Source organism: Martes martes (assembly GCF_963455335.1).
Source record: "Martes martes genome assembly, chromosome: 15".
Classification (NCBI taxonomy): domain Eukaryota; kingdom Metazoa; phylum Chordata; class Mammalia; order Carnivora; family Mustelidae; genus Martes; species Martes martes.
The window spans coordinates 60,415,901-60,431,853 of record NC_137903.1 but is presented as its reverse complement, the minus strand read 5'-3'; the positions used below and the strand labels follow the sequence as shown (position 1 = coordinate 60,431,853).

At 38.7% G+C, this 15,953-nt stretch overlaps 1 protein-coding gene across 2 annotated transcripts in view; it reads right to left on the bottom strand.

Annotated features, from left to right (window-relative positions):
* Positions 1 to 15,953, bottom strand: part of AKT3 (AKT serine/threonine kinase 3) — a 291,626-nt gene that overhangs the window by 50,647 nt on the left and 225,026 nt on the right. For both annotated transcript variants that reach the window (XM_080824940.1, XM_080824939.1), the window contains exons 9-10: positions 11,696 to 11,824; positions 433 to 647 (exon numbers count right to left, since the gene is read on the bottom strand). In XM_080824940.1, coding sequence (XP_080681066.1) covers positions 433 to 647; positions 11,696 to 11,824 — 344 coding nt within the window. The remainder of the gene's footprint in view (positions 1 to 432; positions 648 to 11,695; positions 11,825 to 15,953) is intronic.

Below are 15,953 nucleotides of genomic sequence, written 5' to 3'. Positions count from 1 at the left end.
AAGTAGTCTGATTGTTAATACAGGTTGGCATGGGAGGAGAGTAAAGAGCTGGTTCTATCTTTTTTATTCTGTAAATTAGCATAAATAAAAAGGCCCAGAGACTGAAAGGGAAAAAAAAAAAAAAGGGATACTTCTATCCCCACAATAGCAAGTACCAGGGCAATTAAGAAATTGTTCACTCACAATATGGTTAAGAAAATCTCTCAAAATCCTTATTTGGTAAAATCTGCATAAAATTTCCAAGTTAAGAAAGAGTTGAAGAAATTTTTACAATGTTCTGTATTATGCAGTTAAAAATAAGTCAGTATTTCAGTGGGAAGATGTCTACACCAAATACACTGTTCTTGGAGTTAGTTATATTTGAATTAATCTCCGTATCACAGCCTCTACCCACATTCGTCTGTAACCCATCAAGTGTTACTTGTGGCTTACCGTTTATTTGGATCCTTTATCAAGAGCCCTGAAAGCAGTGATTTTGCATCTGAAGAGAGTGTTCGAGGAAATTTAATGTCTTCCATTAGTATTAGTTCAAAAAGTTTCTCATGATCCTGGTTGTAGAAAGGTAGCCTCCCACACATCATCTCATACATGACAACCCCCAGGCCCCACCAATCCACGGCTCGGCCATAGTCGTTGTCTTCTAACACCTAAGAGGGAAACCAGTGAACAAATGCATTATTACACACGAACTTTTAGAGCAGTCTTCACCAAATGTACTATTCTTACATCAAAGTGAATCCTAACTTGCAAAGCCTAGGTGGGCTATCCTGACACCTTGACATTTAAACTAGAAAGCATCCCACAAAAGATATGAATCACACCGGATACGGGAAATATCTGTTCAATCCACATCTTGAAGTGGCCAGTGTAGGAGAAAAGGGTCAGGCCACGCAGCATATTCCAAGCAAATGACGACAAAGGCTCAAGCGAGAATGGTTTGCGTATTTGCAGGTTTTCTCATAGGCCTACTTAATTTTTCACTCTGGGTCCACTACATGGACTTCAAGTAACTTGGGAGGTTAAGTCCTGCTGATCGAGTATATAAGGAGCCGTGGAGAGGCACTAAGGAACTCGGGTCAAACTGAAAGGACAGGAGTCATGTACACAGAGTCATATAGACAGGTTCAGGGCGCAGCGAGCAGGACAATCGAGCTGGAAACTTCTGGAGGGCCCTGTGTGTTTATATTCTTTAAGGAAATAGTCCACAAAGCAAATATAAAGATTTACTGTTTGGGGTGTGTCCAAAGCTTTATTAGTACCTCACAATAAAATTTCTGTTAAACACAAACAACAAAAATCACGGTGTAGTATCTCTCTGGCATGTGCTCTTAAATTTATTTCCCAAAATACATCTCATGCAAAACAAATTTAGAAAGAAAGGACAGGGCAGTATCAGTCAGACTATGTTAGAGCAACCTATTCAAATTGGGGCATAATATTTCATCATTTGTCCCAGGAAAATGCTGATTTTTCCCTTTTTATTAGGTATGTTCCTCAGCCAATGTAATTTTTTCCATTTATTTAGATCTTCCTATATTTTTAATATTTTATTTATTTATTTGAGAGACAGAGAAAGAGAGCACAAGTGGGGATTGGGGCAGAAGCAGAAGGAGAGAGAGACTCTCAAGCAGGCTCCCCGCTGAGCATGGAGCCCTACCCAGGACTTGACCCCATGTTCCTGAGATCAGGACCTGAGCCAACGGCAGATGCTTAACCGACTGAGCCACCCAGGTGTCCCAGAATCTTTCAGTATTTTATTTTAAATTACTATATCTGAATAATCTTAAAGCCTACTTTATCTGATTCTCCTAGCTTTGGGATAGATAGAGCAAGAAAACCACACCCATGAAATTTACCAAATAAAAATCTTATAACTGATTACATAAGAATTTCACACAAAGTGGTGCATATGTTCCAAACTTTCTTAGAGTTAAGTAAGTCAGTTATTGGAGATGATGCACATGTGACTTTTATTTAAAATTTACCAATAATGTCATAGAATTGCACATGGTATGTTTGACAGTTAAATTTCGATTACCTATCAATACTATGAAAGGCACTTGGTAGACAGGGTATTTATATGCATGGAGAATGTAAGTTTGAGAAAAACTACATTACTTAGCAGTTATTTCAGTGTCTTTCAAATGTTATGAGAAGATTTTTAATTCAGTTGTATCCCAGTTCCAAGGCGACACAGGATCTGCCTTAGCAAGATATGAACACAAGTCCAGTTCCTATGTTCTTCCAAAAAATCTTTTGTAGAGTAACAAACTAAGCAAAATATTTTGGGGAAGAACAACAAATTCTAGTTTTCATCTTTGGCTAAAAATATTTCAAATTTCTACTTGTTCGAAATGAGTAATATAAAAACAAACAGAAAACAAGAAATAACCTAAAGAAGCAGAAAGAATTCGGCTTGTGTACTTATTACTTCAGTGAAAGGAAACGCTGTATGTATGATTTTTAAATACCAGGGACTTTTGATTATTCGAGAATCTATCTCCTGTCCAATTAGTAGAACGTACTGTTTGTGGGCCTGAATCTAATAGATCCAGGATTTCACCTAATGACAAACAATTTTAAAATCTAAGTAACCTTTTACTCAATTCCTACAACACCAACAAAACAGTGGCACACGCGAAAAAGAGCCAAATGTGGTTTTTAACCTCTTTTTTCATAAAACCATAAAAAGCATAAAAGCTGGATTAACTGCTTCCCGAACCCACATTTCACCAGCCGGGTTCTCATCCCCAGCTGGCAAAACTGGCAATCCTTTATTTTTGTTTAAATACCTGGTTTGCTGCCAGAAAGGAAAGTGAGTACATAAAAAAAGGGTTTATTTTTGAAGAGAAATAAGCAACTGAAAAATAAAACTGCATTGTAAAAAAATCTGTTTGATAAAATAAATTTTTCATTTCGCTTTGTAAAATGAACACTGATTCTCAAAATAAGTGGTTTTGCTTCTGAACATACGCGTTTTAATGAATATATAGATACATCACACTACAATTAGGACTGTTTGAACTGAACAAATCTGATGTGATATATTATATCTTATCGACGTGTGAAGTCCAGCAATGTTGAGGAGAAAAAAACCCCTAAAAACGCAGCCAGCCCTCTTAATCTAAGAGTCTTTGTTCTCAATTAAAAAGAAAGATTTCTGTTCAACTCCCACCTCTAAACAGCTGGAAGATGAAATATATAAGAAATAAAAAGAAACGTGATTATAATATTCTACATGAGGATACAGAATATAAAACATGTTACCATTGTTCAGACATCCCTCCTCTCCCCCTAAATCTAAATTATCTTGAAACACAATACGTCCAAAGGCTCTAGAAACTCCAGAGTGAAATTAAAATCCACAGCTTCTTTTATATTATTTTCTAAAGATAATTTTCCTAGCTTACTCAAAGCACGTATTTTTCCCCAAATTACAGTAACATATAAAATTTACATTCCTTAAACTAAGAGCTGCAATCCCTTCTGCCTACCTCTGATGATTTTTTTTTCCCCGAAAAAAGGCTAATTTACTTCCTGGTTATCAGGAGGGCAGATCCAAAAGGTGGGATTATTGGTAAGGCAGAGGCACAATGATGGCAAAGTGCGTTTCAACTCCATTACCACCTGCCTTATCATATAATTTGGATATAAATGCAGATCAAAACCTGCTCCTAGAGAACTATAATCCGCTGAAAGACTTCTCCTGAAGGATTAGCCTAAAGAAAGTGTCTCTTTTCCACAAAATCACTGGTACTCATGTTTTCAACTGAACTCAAGGTTTCAAAGCTAATGCAGACATTTCGAGATTTCCTTTGTGCCCTACTGTCTTGGTCATCACAGATGTAGATCTACTTTGTGACTACATTTAATGCAAAAGACAGACAGAAAGGACAAGAGGTGATTTGGAACACCAGAGGTAATGTAAATATTCAACATGATAAGAGGTCACATTAAGTCAATATCCAAACGGCACCCAAATGCTGGGAAACAAGGCTCAGTTTCCATTTTTCTACCAGAAGCCTGAGACTGCTTCATTTTCTGATGTAATAAAAGCGGTTTCAAGGAGGTCACAGCAGGTATCCATTACCATTAAATATTCTGGTAACATCTGGTTAATATTTGGTAATAGCCGATGTAGGCACTGTACAAAACAGCCAGGGTAGTTGAACAAAAATCGGCACGAGTGGCTCTTGAATGGTTATTAATTTCAAGGATGAAGTTAAATAATAAACTATGAATTTTAAAATGATACCATCAGTTAAAATTCCCAGTGTAAATATTTATTTGGCACATGGGCACTTTCAAAAACTATCTTTACTCCAGTGTTCTTTTACCAGCTAGAATTTGCTGGAAGGTTGAAGGAACACCTCCCTCGGCTTGGCTGCCCGGCCACACAATGCACCCAAGGCAAGCAATTATAAGGAGGGGATGTCTGCCCCGGAGTGGCTTGCTGCTCAATCAATAATCCAGACAGAACAGATGGGGGAAAAAATTAAACATCCAAACAAACTGTCTGCACACCTATGTTGTGAAAGTAAACTGCGAACTTGGATGAACCAATTTACCACTAATTCAAAAAAGAATTTTTTTCCTGGTAACCTTGTATTTCAGGTAACAGATATGTGTGTGTTTTCTATATAAACATACGTTTCTATACTTTATCATTTATGGAAATCCTTATTCTTCATATCCTAGGAATCTGCTTAAAAAAAAAAAAAAGATCTGTTAAGTCTTCCAATCCAGATTCTAAAATGTACTGCAGCTTTAGAAGTCTATATTTCATGACAATTATGAATTCCGCAGTTTCTTGGTATTTTCTTCATAGATATTTCTTTTATATCCAGTTCTCAAGTGCTCATTAACTCTTAAGAGACTGAGAGTGTGAATGCCGGTTGCACTGAAGGAGCACATTTTCCCAGAGTTCTCGACTTCCCTTTTGCCCTGGAGCAACAGCCATCAAGGGATTTCAAGAAACTGGGCCTTTGTCACCTGCATCAAAACAGCTATTGTGAAATACTACAGGTTATCATCACTAGCGTGCGCCCAGCAACAGTGAGTTTTGTCTCTGTTCTCATGCTCCGGAGAATTTCAAATTAAATTTTGTGCTTAACCAAGAATCATTCCAAAGCACTGAATGCGAATATTCCTACTGTTAAAGCCAAAAGACCAAACAACACTGAAAAGAACTTTTGGTGAAAACTAGCGGCTGCAGGAACGGACGGACCTCTAAGGAAGGAGGAGCCACAACTGAGTGACCCTGAGAGATGGTCAAGGTTGAACTAGAAATATTATTTTCACTCATATTTAAGGAATATCTAATTTGGGGAGAAAGTGGGATGATTTTTACTATTACCCCAAAATAGTGTAAATAGTAAGCCAACTCATGGTAGTTAAAGGCCCTTCAATCTCCTTATATGTGAGCAGACAACCTCTACCTGAACTAATCACCATGTTCCTTCACTTAATTTCCTTCTTACTATTGATGGATCCTTCTCAGAGCCATTCAGGAGGATAAAGGTTTTCAAAAAGCCCTTAAGAGGTCATGTGTTACATGAATTATTAACAAATAAAATATGAGGGATGCACATAGCTTTAAAAGGGTTACTAAAACTTTTTATTTTTACAAAATGCTTAGGCATTTGAAGACTTAGTTTCACAATCTGTTAGACAGCGGGAGAATTTTGTCCGAGGGCTAAGTGAACTGTGACTGTGTGCTCCTATTTTTACCTACAGATTAAATGTGCAAATACATGTACCCTTGGACTCATTCATTTCTCTTAAGATCTAAAGAAAATATTGACAGGGACGCCTGGGTGGCTCAGTCCGTTAAGCGGCTGCCTTTGGCTCAGGTCATGATCCCAGGGTCCTGGGATCGAGTCCCACATTGGGCTCCTTTCTCAGCGGGGAGCCTGTTTCTCTCTCTGCCTCTGCCTGCCTCATTGCGTACTTGTGATCTCTCTCTCTGGCAAATAAATAAAAATCTTTAGACAGAGCCCAGGAAATGGTGTCTTTTACAGTATCTCTTCTTTGTTGTATTTAAGATAAATACATACAATTCCATGTCATACATTTTAATCAAGTTGGGTTCTAAATGCTCCCCCCACCCCATCTACACTACTGGGTGCCAGCAACTACCATTACCCTGAATTTGTGGATGCTCCCAACTCATTCTAAAGAAGGAATTGTATGTCTCTGGCTTTAAATTTGTATAAAATTTAACATCCATTGTGCTACTCCCTCTACAGCATCAAGAGAACTTCGAGCAAATCTTTTTCTCAAAGTCGTCAGCAAAAATTTCAGATATTTTCAAATTACATGTTCTAAGGAAGATAGTAAAGGTAGTAGGCTTCAAAAGCCAGCTGAATAAAATGACAGCGAGTGACTGTTTTCTAAGAATGAGGATCTGAAAATGAAGAACACATCAAACAATGCATCTTTAGGCACTGGAAAAAAATATTTTACACTTATGTGAAATCAAATTCTGTATATATATACATATATATATATTTTTTCTGAACAGCAAACACAACTCAGTACCATGCATTTTCCAATAGTCAAGCCATTTTTCTGCAATCTTTTTGTTAGTTCTAACTTGATTATCAAATAATTTTTATTTTTACACTATTACAGAAGTGCATTTCTCTAGGTTTCCAAAACCACCTTATTCAACCTTCCCCATCTGTCACCATCTGCTTCTTTTTAGCATGTACTTTTTGTGTGATCACATAAGCATGTGAAAAATAACTAACATTCAGATGATTATCTGCTGGTACATTTGAGGACTGGGCATAATAAAAGTGAACTGCCAAAACGTACTTAACACTTTTAATTTTGTTGGGTCTTGCATGTAAGCTACATTTGATTTTCAAACTGTTTTACAGTTGGAAAGTTGATCAGGTACTGCTAACTCAAGAGCAAAGCTGAGACTAAATAATTAGCACTGCATAAAATGGTTTGGATCCAATGAGAGCCAAATCAAATAATAAAATTTAACAGTAAGATTTTATATGTGATTTCCAATTTCTTCTACAATTTCTAGGTGGAAAAGACAGTAGAGATTTCAAAAACAAAAATCCCCTCAAAATATCTTCATGTCCATAATGTACGGCAGGTAAAGGTTTCTTTCTTTCTAATGTAAGAAAGAGCAGAAACATGTTCATTTAAAACCGCAGATACGAATGCATTTTTAGAGATGGAGGGACACTAAACGCGTACTTTATACGCCTGCTGGCACTGTGTCTCTCCAACCTCTTAAAAAAAAGGACATGATTTTTTTTTCCTTTACCAATAAATATCCCTAATTCTTCACCAAAAGAGGTAAGAGAACAAATACTTGTAAATACTCTTTTTCCAATAAATGGCATTTTTATACTGTAAGAGTCATCTTTTCCGGGGTTCTCTGCCACAAAAAGAAACTTAAGTTTACTTAAAATTTGTCTTTAACACCAGCTATGAGTCTAACATGTCCGACAGTTAACAACTGGTTTTTGACCTGATCTCTAAGGAGGCCCTGAGCTCTCTCCACAAGGTGTAAACAAGTCTTGTGTAGAAAGAGACGACACTGACAGGGAGCCACTCACAAGAGAATGGACTCCAGGTCTGATAAGCAATTATGACTTACATACCACAGAGAAAAGTCTGGCATTGATGATGGAATGTGCTAGAAATTTCAAGGTTCAAGAAAAGTGAGAGACACCATCCGAAAGGCTCTTGCCCACCCCTCTGACTCTGATGTTTGTCTGATCACATTATTGCCTTGTTCTCAATTCCAAAGTGACTCCTTTATGCAAGAGATCAAAGCTAAACTCCTTTGCATTTTAGTCCCCATCCCTGCGTCCAGCCTCCTGTCTTCCTGCTCCCTGTTCAAGGCCACTGGACCCTTCCTGCGGGCTGACACACCCTTCCTTCTCCTCCAGGAGCCTGGGCACAACTCCAGGAAAGCAATTATTTTCTTGCACAGTAATGATTGTTTTCTGTCTCTTATCGCCCTAGCAAACAGCAAGCTGCTTGAGGACAAAAACCGTTTCTTACTATCTTTGTATTCCCAGCCCCTAACACAATGCATGACCCCTAAAATAAATACTCTGTAAGTATCTCTTGAGTGAACAAGAGTGTTCTCCAGTGAAACGGTCCGTATTGGAGACCGGAGGAAAGGGCTTAAAATATTTTTTCTTAAAAGTAAGAGTAAACACATTCAAAATTACCCTATTTAACAAAAATGCCATGATTGACACAAATACTTAAAATGGAAGAATTTAAATTGCATGAGAAGTTAGCTGTTTCAGGAATTGTCATCCCCAAATGGTAACAACAGTGACGGAAAAAAGACGGGTTGAGACTGTAATTATGGATCAACACACATCAGCCATGGGTACAGAAATTGCTGTTAAAGACCAGACGTCTGCAATATTAAAAAAAAAAAAAAGGTACGCAAAAATGTTTCTTACTTGTTTTTAAAAAGAACTGATAATTTCTTGGGAATTGTAAAATTTTACTTTAGAAACAACTGTACTTTTCTTTATGAAACTCTTGGTTTTGTTCTTCAGCTGATGACATTAAGCATGTAAAACAGTATCTTTGTCTCTTAGATCATCTGCTTCTCAATGAAATGAGATGTGTTTATCTTCTTCAGAAATAATTTGCCCTAATTGTGACACAACTAATTCTGTTATTCTCAATACAGGATGGCAGCATCTGGGGCCCAGGGATCGCAGGGGTTACTCGAACTCCAGAGAAACAAAGGATTTGTTTTTCATGACATTCACAAAAACAACCCTATTCTAGAAAATATGATCTCATATTTGAATAAATAAGGAACAGGATTCTGCAAATTTTACTTAATTCACCACAAAAATGGGAGGATCTTAAACTTCCAGATTTTATAACAGAAAATAATATTGTTGGCAGCCCTCAAGAAAATAATATTTAGAAATGTACTGTATTTCAAATTATTAGCTCTTCTTTATAATAACACAACATGCTTAAAATGTGTATTTACTATCTAATTGAAAAAACCATTATATTAACAAACTGGTCTGAGTTACTACAGGTATAGGGAATGCTAGGGTTCTTGATGTATTCCTACTTCTTAATTTCTTTTAATTACCTTTTCCTTTTGAGCATTTGTAAAGCATTCACCTTAAAAATGACAATTATTTACACCTATAAGCGGTCTTGAAATTGTGGCTTTTGGAGGCTGTAATATCTGTAGTTAAAAAAGGAAGAGTGGCCTTTATAAGGTGGATCCTCTCTCTGACAACTCCCTGCGGTGTACAGACTCCATTTAAAAGAAGTTCTGATCCTCTGTCCCCTCACCTTTAAAAGAACCATCAGGGATGCTATCGCAAAAGGTCACTGCAAACATGCAGCACACATGCATAGCAGATGTTCGAGAAGCTACTATCCATCCATCGAAGATCAATGCCTCCCAATTTGGCTCCAGCCACACCAACTTTCTTAGAGTTTGAGGGAGGAACTGGGCTCATTCCTGCCTCAGGATTTTCAACTAGCTGCTCTCTGCGTCTGGAAAGTTGGTCCTTTCCACTTCCGCAATAGCTGCCTCCTCCTTAGCATTTGGCTGTCTGCTCGACCATCACTTCCCCACACATCCTGTCCGTAGAAGACAGTATCTCCCAAAGACAGGTGCAGCAGTTATCTCCTGTCGCCCAGGGTCTTCTACAATGGGGAAGCGGGGATTGGTGTGACTACCCCTTCAACTGGTGTCGGCTCAGACTGCCTATGACAGGAAGTCATAGGAAGCCTATGACAGAGACGATGGGTGGTTTCTGGAACCAGGCCATAGGAGACGCGTGCACGAGTGTTCGCAGCAGCATCATAGCCCCAAACTGGAAGCAAAGCAAACGTCCATTGATGGCTGAATGGACACACAAATTGTGGCATATCCATTCAACAGAATATTATTTGGCCATTAAAAGGAATGAAGTACCAAGAAAATGCTAAAAACATCGATGAATCTTGAAAACCTACTACATGAAAGAAGCCAGACACAACTGGCTCCCTATTATAGGGCTCCACTGACATGAAATGTCTGGAAGAGTACATCTGTAGAGACGGAAAGTGGATTGTGGCTGCCTGGGGGGGAAGAGGAGATAATGGTGCAGGTTTTGTTGTCGGAGTCATGACAGTACTCTGGAATTAGACAGTGGTGACAGTCACACACCGCTGTGAACATAAGAAAAACCACTGCTGAAGGTTAAGGTGGGTGGCCTGTACTCTGATAAAATTATTAAAAATATACTATGAAAAGGAATTCGCAAAAAACTAATGAAACATTTCTTAATGGTTTACTAGGTGAACAACAACAAAAACCTAACAAAAGAAAACAAAACGGAACAAGAGGAAGCACCTTTTGACTCACTCCCTAAGACATTCGCTGTGGAACCCGAGGCAGGGTAAGTCTGGACCACAGGGCAAGGCTGAGGCTCTAGGTCAAGGCTCCAGGTGCCTGTCAGGGGAGCAGCAGGCAGGGGCATCGACTGTCAGAGGATGAGTGAGGATGCCTCCCCACCCAGCCCCCAGCCACAGTCACCCCGCCGCTGTGAAGTCCTTCTGGCTGAGGCCCCACGTGCTGCAGGGCAGAGATAAGCCATCCCTGCTATCCCCCGACTCTGAACCAGAGAGCATATAAAATGCTTGTTTTTTACCACTAGGATTTGGAGTCCTTTGTTACAAGGCCAGAGTAATCTGAACTCTATCTAAAATAGCCACCACGCCACATCCTTCCCTTTATCCAGCTTTATTTTTCTCCAGGCCCTTATATCCATTAGATGACATTAGGGCATTTACTTCTTCGCATTGTTTTGCTCCAGAGAGCGTGGTCTTTTGTGTCGTGCTCCTGTAACCACATCACCCGCGCAAAGGCCCGACGCACAGCAGACACATAATAACACTCGTTGAACACAGATTAACGAATGATTATGGAACCCTCAGCATGGGGAGGTCCACGTCATCTTGGCATGAATTCCAAGACATAGCTACTCTTCTTTCATTAACTTTCCCTATAAAATGCTTTCCAATAATAAAGTATGGAAACTCACAACACTGCGAATGTCAATTGTCATTGTTTCTTTGTTTCAAGATGCCTTATAAAACTGCAAACACTCCTGCAGATGCTGCCCAATTATTTGATTTTAATAAATGAATCAAAATGGGCATCAAGAAATAAAATATATGTGGCCAAAAAATAAAAACTGACTTACTCTACTGAAGTTAGGGCTTTGTGCTCATAAAATTTAATTGCTACATATTCTAGCTCTATAATCCCACGCTAAACAAGTGAGAGCAAAGTAGATGTGATTCATGTTGGTAGAACTGGAGCAACTAAACAACGAGCAAAGGGGGAAAAAAGAGATAAACCAAGAAACGGATTCTTAACTCTAGAGAACACACTGATGGTCACCAGAGGGGAGGCTGGGGGCGGGGGGGCCATGGGTGAAATAGGTGACCAGGATTCGTAAAAATCCACTTATCAGGATGAGCACTGAGTCATGTACGGAGATGTTGAATCATTCTATTATACACCTGAAATTGCTGTAACACTGTATGTTAACTGTACTGAAATTAAAATTAAGAAAAAGTAGTAGATAGCGCAACGTTTTTTAATGCTAAATGGTTTGCTTTGCAAACCATATGGCCATATTAGTTTTCTTCTACAAATGCAAGCATAGCCTACCTCTGGTGCCAGATACTCTGGTGTGCCACAGAATGTCTTCATGGTGGCTGCATCTGTGATCCCTTCTTTGCAAAGTCCAAAATCTGTAATTTTTATGTGGCCATCTTTATCCAGCATCAAATTCTCCAACTGCGTAGTAAGAAAAATGACATAATTTGTTTTATAGTTTTCAAAAATAGGAAAATACTGTTTTGAAAAATTATGGAATGCTGAGTAAGATATTTTGGAAAGAGGACGTAGCTGTAGTTAATAGAACTCGCAGCACTTACAAACCCTATAGTTTCCTAACTCATGTGTAAAAAGAAATATGTTTTATCAAATACTTCATGATGATAAAATTATTGATTTTTAAACCAATGGGAGTAAGAGCCATTATTGTGTAAGCTCGGAGAACTAAAACCTAAATAACTTCAAAGCAAACAGCAATCCCTTTTTTTTTTTTTTTGCTTAATACATTGTGATCTATACAATCCCAAAGAGACGAGCATCTTCTTCTAGATATATACAGATGGTTTCAACAATTGCTCTTGGGAATCTATTGCTATTATAAAATATTCACTTACAGAAATGTTTTTTGGTGGTGGTTGTAAATCAAACCTAAATCTTATTTTGTAAGGTAAGGCGATATCCTCTTTTGAAGATCTTTGTAATAAAGAAATACCAACCCTTTTAAACATAAAAAGAAAAAGAATATCAAAGTCAAACATTCAACAGTTAATGAAAATATATAGCACAAATATTATAAAACTGGAATCTCTTTGAACCCATTAATTCAAAAACACCAAAGAGAATTTTAAAGATTTAACTGAGTAGCAAGATTATTTGCCTCAAGTGAAAATTATAAAACGTATGAGGGGGGAAAGGAGTTTGTGCAAAATCAATGCAATTAAAAATAGCAACGATAACTAATCTTCTCCCAATCTGAACCCAAACTTATGATTATCATCACACAGAGATACACAGGAGGTCTAAGTTGTGACCTTACAGTCTTATATAGACAAGGCTCCTAAGGTTGTTCGGTCATCTAGGTATAACCTACAGGTTCACACAAGAAACACAGAGACAAGAAACACATGTGAAAAATGTATTAGCAGAAGAAATGACAATTAGCTTATTTAAGGAGTAGGGACTTAGTCTCCTTCATGTGATGACATATGACAGTGCTCACCTGAACTCTAAAGTCCCTATCAATTTCAAAACAGAACTCCATACAAGGATATAAACAGGTATCAATCATACAAAATGTGATAGTATATTCTGTCACATTATCCGAAGTCTTATACATGGGAAACCAAACATAATTAAGGAAGTCACACTCACGGAAGGAAACATGAGGATAGGCCTAAGTCCTTGGGGACAGTACTGGCTGAACTAAATGCTCAGTACACGTCTCATGTACTGTAGAAACTTCAGTGAAGCAAGTCTGTCCTTCACAGGTCTACAGGAAAGTGAACGAACCCTAAATATATTTTGAAACTTTCAAAAATAGAAGTTCTTTTATTTTACCTAAATTCAGATTATTGTGCATCTTCCTTATGCTCCTCTACTAACTGGAACTTAAAAATCGAGCCTAATTTGCACAGATGGCAACAGGTCCTGAATACTGAAACCAGTCAGAAACGTCGAGAAAGAGTCTGTCTACTTCCCTTTCTTCTGATCACCACTCCCTGCTTTGGTCTTTTTTTTCTTCAGGCTTCTGGCTTTCCAGCCTTTTTCCTTCTCTTTCAAAAACACCCTCCTCTTCCCTCTCCCATCCTGCCACACTGAGAAGTATATACCGGAGAGCCTGCTGTTTTGGTTGAATGAAAATATCAATGTCCCGCTCTCTTCATTTTAAAAAATATGCACACTGTTTTAATTTATGAATATTATCATATATAAAAACAGAACCAAATTAAACTCTTAAAATGCTGAAAGGTCTTTTTAAAAGTATTTAGTAAACCTCTTTTATTAACATAATACCTAAAAATTCTCATAAAAACTTCAAATAAAACATAATAGTATTGACGAGAATACGAATGTGTGTCTGTAGCCCATTCCTTTCCTACTCCCGTCTGTGTTGGGAGTATATCCTATTACTCCTCTCTATACACTTTATGTGCATTGGCAAGTATTCATGGAAACATGAGAGCACATACCATTTCTCTACATTTTGACAAGGCTATGTGGAAGCGAAAGGAGACAGAAGTTTTTAAAAAACACTGTTTTTTAATACCAAAAAGTGTGTGTATTTTTTAAAAATCCCGATTTGCACCTTGTTCTCTAGCCTCCTATCTCAATTCTAAGACGCCAGGGGTTGAGGGACAAGTTATGAACCAAGACGCAGGGCAGGGTTGGAGTAAGGAATACGGTGAACGTGACCATGAGTCCCAGTCTGCCCAGAACTGAGGTGGTTTCCCAGGACGCAGGACTTCAAAGTTCTGTAACTGGGCAAACCAGAACAGTCTGTCATCCTATTTGTTTAGTAAATCAGCTTTTTAAAAAAAACATTACAATAATAAAGGAAGCAATGAGGTCAGACTAAGGGGTGACTGTGAGAGGTGGGGTGAGGTAGCACACCGCGGGGGAGGCAGGTGAGAGCAAAAGGGTCACATAATGGGAGTAAGTCACAGAACGCATACGTCAATTCCAGCTTTGCCCTTACTCACTGGGAGACCTTGGGCATGCGGTTGATCTCTGTGTCTCTCAAGTTCGTCTATGAAACAGAGGTAAATAACAGTAGTATCTGATGTGGTTGCTTTGAGAATTAGAGATACTGAATGCGGAACTTTACACACTGTACACATTCAATAAGTGTATCGATCATTTAGTCAACGTGGAGAGCTTAATGGCTGAATTACGAGTTATCACAATGGTGTGTGCTCCTCGAGACAACACGGGAAAGTTCAGAAAAAGAACACTTTGATCAGCTCAGTGACACTGTCAATATGCAATAATTTCGACTGAATAAAACAACAAAACATAAATACTTCATATTTTTTGAGCCAGTTTTTAAATGGTGTCCACCTTCTCCCATCAATTACTTTTGCTCTCTGGACATCCTGAAATGTCATTTTACCAAGCATGACTGACAAATACAACTTATCCATTAAAAAGTATCAACAGTCGTCAGAGACGTATCACTTTACAGAAAGGATTTCCCCAAACCTAGTCTTGGATAAGGACACATCGGGGCAACCAAACATCCAGTCTTGTTAAAAAATAAATGATAATTCGACACAGAGGCATAACCAAGTTTCTGTGAAATGTGAAGAACCATCAGCATCGTGATTAATAAATGTGGAGGTTGTACGGAATCACCTGGAAGTCTTTTCAAAGCAGATCAATGGCTTAGAGCGGATCAAAATCACCTGGAAATCACTTCCTCCATGCATTAAACACTAAAGGGGATTTAGTCGAACATTCTGTGCCAAGGAGAAATGAAATAATTACAAATGATCTCTCCTTGGTTCTCTTCCCTCAATCTCACGGCTCTGCTAGCTTGCGCGGGCTACGAAGCCCAGGATGCCCCGTGGTGCTGACTGCTCGGGTCGTCTCTGTTTATAAATTCCAAATCCATCTGCTTTTACCTCCAATCAGTCTTAGCTTCCGAGGCTGAGGGCAGGCGTTATGTGTACGCTCCACGATGCATCCACAGGCAAAAGCAATGGCAAAATCAAATAAGAGGTTTGAGAGAAAAGATTATATATGAAAAACCCAAGTGATGCCTGCTGTTTGTCCAGTTAGAGAGGGCTGCGTTCTAACAGTTCATTCTTTGAGGAGAGAGAAAGTATTTACCTATAGCTCACAGAGTTCCCATTCAAAAAAGGCAATGTTTTTCCCCCGCAGAAGCAGACAGCCATTATCTGATGGAGGGTCTTAATTCAGTGCATATACAAAAAAAAATGTAGTAGATGTTGACATCTTTTTTCCCTTTGTGCTTTGGGGACGAGAAATCTAGCAAGAAAGTACTATGCTCCTTCTTGTTCTTGCTGGTGCCTAGCATAAAACTAAACTCTAAAAATCCTTGCTCTCTTTAATACAGTGCTTCTCAACACTGCCCAGTACAATGAAAAATGAAATTTGTCGGGCGTGAGCAGCATCGGCGGACGAGCTGCTTGAAGCCAGACCTGACCGGCCCAGAAGCTCCAAGGCGTGGGTCCCCTGTAACCCATCTGTGGTGCACAGGCTGGGAAGCTCTGCTCTGATGTACGCCAGACTGGCTAAGCTTTGCACCCTCCCTAATATCCTAATGTAGACACACATTCTACTATCTAGC